The sequence below is a fragment of the Camelina sativa genome, chromosome 17, assembly GCF_000633955.1.
Source record: "Camelina sativa cultivar DH55 chromosome 17, Cs, whole genome shotgun sequence".
In the NCBI taxonomy this organism is placed as follows: domain Eukaryota; kingdom Viridiplantae; phylum Streptophyta; class Magnoliopsida; order Brassicales; family Brassicaceae; genus Camelina; species Camelina sativa.
In genome coordinates this window covers 31319987-31325986 of record NC_025701.1, presented here as the reverse complement: position 1 = coordinate 31325986, position 6000 = coordinate 31319987, and the positions used below count along the sequence as shown (strand labels likewise).

At 43.7% G+C, this 6000-nt stretch overlaps 1 protein-coding gene across 1 annotated transcript; it reads left to right on the top strand.

Moving 5' to 3' along the window:
- On the top strand, positions 1814-2464 carry LOC109129973. The gene has a single exon (XM_019239038.1). The coding sequence runs from the start codon at positions 1814-1816 to the stop codon at positions 2462-2464; it is 651 nt and encodes a 216-aa protein (XP_019094583.1).

The window sequence follows — 6000 nt, the reverse complement described above, 5'->3', positions numbered from 1 at the left end:
CTGGTTCACCGTTCCGGGTGCTTGACCACTTGTACCTTCATGTGATAGGTTCGCCTTAAACTTAGCCGGCTTATGATGTGGGTGAAGGATCCAACACTTGTCCTTCACGTGACCTTTCTTCTTACAGTGGTCACAAACCACAGTCTTCCTCTCATCCGGCCTGTATACTCCCTTGTTAGCGGTAATCAGCTCACCCTTTCCACTAAAGAGACCGAGGGACCCTTGTTCTTTTTGAACTTGAGCACATACGTCATCGAGAGTGGGAAGCTTGTCACCGCGGAGTATGTGCTTAATGAGATCGTTGAAAGCAGGGTTGAGGGTGAGAAGCAAGCCAAAGACTTTTTCTTGCTCCTTCCTTTCGTTCAGAATTGCCGGATCGATGGTACTTAGCCTGAGCATCTCGAGTTCGGCCCATAAGGACCGAAACTTCCCAAAGTGCTTGGTAAACTCCAAGTCTTCCTGATGAGGACTGTTAATAGCCTTTTTAACTTCAAACACACGGGTTAGGTTTGTAACATTCTCGTACACATTAGCTAGCGTGTCCCATAGTTCCTTTGCCGTCTCACAATACGAGTAGGCTTTTAAGATGGGCGCGTCTAGCGAGTTTTGGAGGATAGCAAGCACGGTCTGATCTTCTTGGAACCATTTGATTTCCTTTTCGAGATCAGCCTCCTTGTCTTCTTCCTTTTCTTCTTTGCCGTCTTCTTTGTTGGCTTTCTTAGGGAGTTGGTTTGTTTCAACATGAATCTAGAGTCCCCGGCCACTAAAAGCGGTCTTCGTTATTCTTTTCCACAAGAGATAGTTAGCGCCTTTGAGGACCACCGGAGTAACTATCGGCTTTGTTGCTTCCATGGCGAGAGAGAGAATATAGTTTTCTAGAGAGTAAAAGAACAGAGTAAGGAGAGAGTGGAGAATCGAAAAACTTGCTCTGATACCATGTTAGTTTAAGCGGAACAAGAGTGAAGAATTGTGAGTTTAGTATGGTAAAAGTAAATCGTTGTTGAGAGAGTAGGGAAGAGATAAGGTTGGACAAAGAGAATGAAGAAAAGAGATTCTATTAGAATTGTTGTTTTACAATGTCAGCTAGAAGCCTTAAATAGAAAATAATACTAGGGTTACACCCTTTACAAGCTTGATAACGACACAAAGAGAGAGCGAGGACGATTCCCTATGGTGATAGTGACATCTCCGGGTTTCGCTTAAGGAAACATGTGACTCCAACGGCTACAAGATGTCTTCTCGATCCTTCTCTTCTCATGGGCCTTTGTAGAGGAGAAACTTTGCCTCTTATTCAAGTCTTGGTGATCGGACTCATGGACTTGTACGGACGGTCCAACTCATAACTGTATGGACAGTTGTACGGACAAGACCGATCACACTCGACGTTCTCTTTCTCAATATTAAGGTGGACGGCGAGAAGATCCAAGCCATAGAGGAATGGCCCACACAAACTAGCATCTCCCTAGTTCGATCGTTCCATGGGTTGGCCAGTTTCTACCGACGGTTCGTGAAAAACTTTAGCACGGTCGCAGCCCCTCTTACCGCGGTGATCAAGAAGAACTAGGAGTTCAAGTGGGGAGATGATCGGGAACGAGCCTTCAAGGAGCTCAAGAGACTCCTTAGTTAAGAACCTCTCCTTGTCCTGCCCGACTTCAACAAACCTTTGAAGTAGAATGCGACGCATCCGACGTTGGCATTGGTGCGGTCCTCACACAAGGCGGTAAAACCGGTGGCCTATTTCAACGAGAAGCTCAGCGGCGCTACCCTTAACTATCCCACTTACGACAAGGAACTGTATGCACTGGTCCGTGCCATGGAGACTTGGCAGCACTACTTACTGGCTCGGGAGTGTGTGATCCATACGAATCATGAGACTTTGAAACACTTGCGCGGCCAAACCAATCTCAAAAGGAGGCATGCCAAATGGCTGGAGTTCATCGAATCCTTCCCATACATCATCAAGTATAAGAAGGGAAAGGAGAATGTTGTGGCCGATGCCCTGTCCCGAAGACATGCCTTGATCACCACCATGGACGCCAAAGTTTTGGGATTTGAAAGCATCAAGGATGTATACGCGGATGATGTTGAGTTTGGGGAGTGTTACAAGAACTTTGGAAATGGCATCTATGCAGAGTTCTATGTGTATGAGGGCTACTTATTCAGAGGTCGGCGTCTTTGCATCCCAACCGGCTCCATCCGCGACCTATTGATCCGAGAAGCGCATAGTGGAGGCCTGACCGGACATTTTGGCGTGGCAAAAACTTTGGCCATACTACAAGAACATTTCTTTCAACGGGTCCGTGGGTCGATATGTCCATGGACTTTGTCTTTCGATTGCCACCCATACATCGGAAGGACACCATCCTGGTTGTGGTCAAATGCTTTTCAAAAATGGCACACTTCATTCCATGCCACAAGAGCCACGACGCAGTGCACATTGCCGATCTGTTCTTTAGTCACGTAGGACGCCTTCACAGCCTTCTCCGAACGATCATCTCAGACCAAGAACCAAAATTCCTTGGTCACTTATGGCGTACCTTGTGGAAGAAGCTTGAGACGAAGCTGCTCTACTCCACCGCCGCGTATCGTCAAACCGATGGACAGACCGAGGTCATCAACCGGACCCTCGGCGCCTTACTCCGTACGGCCATTGCAAGCAACAAAGGACTTGGTTAGATTTCATTCCTCTTATCGAGTTCGTCTACAACCAAGCGGTTCACTCGGCCACTAAGAAGTCTCCATTCGAGGTCGCATACGGTTTTAAGCCCCTAATCTCGATGGATTGGCTACCATTACCGCCGGATGAGATTGAAAGCCAAGACGGAGCAACCAAAGCAGAATTGGTCAAGGATTTGCATGAAGAGGTCCGAGCCAATATTGAGAGGAGGAACGAGCAATACGCATGCTATGCCAACAGAGGACGCAAGCCAATGCTCTTCCAACCTGGCGACTGCGTGTGGTTACACTTAAGGCCAGAGCGGTTTGCACAAAAATGGAAGGATAAACTCAGCCCGCGAGGCGACAAACCATTCTAGATCATTGAGAAGAATAACAACAACGCCTACCGCCTTGAACTTCCCGATGAGTACAATACGTCGACATCCTTTAATGTTGATTATCTTGTTCTGTTTGATGTAGGTGATGACGAAGATGTTTTGGGGACAAAACCTTCGCAAGGGGGAGGTAATGATGTGAGCACCGGATCAGACACTTGGCCAAGAACGCTCGCACCGAATCCGGACACCATCGGAACACTCGTACCACCCGCGGGACAACTTGGAGCCAACGTACCTAGGATCATTCCCGGTGCAACCACTCGTACCAAGAGCTCATCTAGGACTTCAAAACACAAGATCAACCACTTTGTCCAAGCCTTTGTCCTAGAAGATCAAGAGAACAACTCGGCCAAGGCAGCCAGTGGCGTGACCGTTCGTACGGCCTTTGTCCTTACCCAAGGATGAAGGCGCCAAAGACGTTAGGATCATGACTCGTACTCTTTTTCCTTACTTCTGCTTTGTCCCATGAGGTTTACCGGAGAAGGTTTTAACGAGGCGACAAGTCCTAACGCAAAACACCGCGTTTTAGTCCATGACGTGGTTCCCGCGTCCAACCTAACCATGTGGCCTATTTTGTCTTTTCTTAAATCTATGCGTTTTGAACTTTTCAAGACTCTTCCCTTTTAAAAGTTGGAATAGTGTGACGTGTGTGGTCTTGTTTAAACCACTTAAAGGGCGACGTGTTCACCATCTATGGTAACGTGTCAAGGGCAAACGTGTGCGGAGCATAGCGAGTCCACGTATCCCTAGTTCCCTCTAAACCCTTACACTATTTTAGTTCTCTTTGCCACTAGCTTGAACTTTTTAGACGTGAATGAAATTATAATTTTTCCAAAGAGTGAATCTTTGTTTCTTGTCTCAACTTTCTCTTTCTCGCAACTTAGTCCGGGACTAAGCTTGAAGGAAACCCTAGAAGAATCGATTTAGGATCGCTCTTATAGTCGGCGTATGACGTTCCCCATCACTCATGCACACCGCCGGTTCAACCCATACCAACTCTTTCTCACGGCGTTCGTTCCGAACGTTAGTGTTCCACTTCGACTTCATCTTTTTCTAGTGAACAAAGGTCGAGTTTCTTACTTGGTTCGCTAGCCGCCATCCGTTTCCACCGATCGTTCCATCCGCTACCGCGTTCACCTGATCGACCATCTGCTATTATACCACCACCGCTCGAATCAGCTTTCTACTCGTTCGTTTGCCCAAAAATCTCATTTCCATCGTCCATCCTCTTTCTACTTTCATCCCACTTCGCTTGGTCTGAGGAAAGTTACCGTTTTCCTGAATGTCCCACCACTCCGACCTCCGTCCGAGTCGTTTAGCCGTTTGGCGCTTCCATCATTTATAGTACAAGATAGATGACACTCAAAGCTAAGACAAATGGAAACTTTACATATCTCATGTCGACCAGTGCAATAGTTATACCGACTGGTCGGTTTTTTCACGTTCTTTAGACGTATTTTGCTCCATTTCTCTTTCAAAACTTCATTTTGCTCTAAATGGTCCAAAAACCTAAATATATAGAAAATGACCAAAAAGAACAAGTTCTCGACGAAAATATTCAAAAAGTAATATCAAAATGATTATAAAAACAGTTAAAAATATCACTTAACATATACAGACCTGACATAGTTTTTCTTTAGTTAGGATTGTGATTATAGTTTGTTTGGATGATTGATATTAGTTTAGGAAGACCCAACTATATATGGAACTAATGAAATAATAAGTTTGTTTTAGGTCTAGTTACGTTAGACTAAGTGAATTGAGTTGTTGTTAGTCTAAAGCATAGCTAACGACTAAGTGTAATAATTGTTGTAGTTGTTAAGGTTGGTTATGTAAGAAAGAGAGTCTATGATCTAGATGTATTGTGATAACTGATAAGCATTGATCAAAGGTCAACTAAAATCTAATGTGTACTCAACCATGATCTAGTAGTATCTTTGTAACACTTTAGGATTGAATCCTCAGAGACAAAACAATTGTCCTATGAATTTATGAAGATCAAATATAGCTAAGACAAAAGAAGAAGTTTGTGAATCAAGTAACTATCAAAAACAGAAAGTAAATAAGTGTTTTAAATTGAAAGAAGAATATTGGGCGCAGGAAATCATTAGGGGATATAACCACAAATTTAGGTGATTAGATAGGGATGCATTAAACACCATTCTAGAACTCAAATCACGGTTGTAAAGCTAACATACTCTCGCAGCGTTAACTATCTATGCAATCAATTTACTAGACCCTAAACTCTCGTTAAAATTTAGCAAACAAAGCAAGCATTAAAAGTTTAAGTTTGATAAGTTCACAAAGTGCCTTAACTTCAACTCTCGTTGGCTAAGGATCACCTTCCTCGCCTATGTTTTTTTCCAGCAACTCAACAACACTTTTGGTGCCCCGATGAATTAAATCTAAGATCTTAACCTAAGTGATCAATCTAGCTTAAGCTTTATGAACAACAATAGATGAAGAACAAGTAGATCAATCCCAAATCTAGCAAACCTACGTTAGAGAATCATAAACCTCTTTTGAAACCCGAAACATAACTGAGAAACTACCTAGCCATAGAGAAACAGAAACAGAAAATCAAAGATGAAGAAAGCATAATTGAACTGCAAAAGAAAAGATAAAGGGTTCAGAAATTTTCTCCAAAGTGTTAAAGAGGATTAGAGATCTTCTCCCAAATTTTACAAGTACTCAAAGGCTGCGTAGTATAAAAGTTATGTCTCTAGAGCTCGAGCCTCGAGCTTAAATACTAAAAAAAAACCTTAAAAGTTGGTTTAAAACGAAAAAGGAAAACTTGCTTCGAGCACGGGACTAGTCGATCTCGAATAAGGATCAGTCGATCCTGGATGCTTTTTCTGTGTTTGCTCCATCTGCTAGCTAGTATGATCGGTCTTCGCCAAAATGGCTTCAGATGCATGTTTTTATCCCCAAAACATTCAATTTC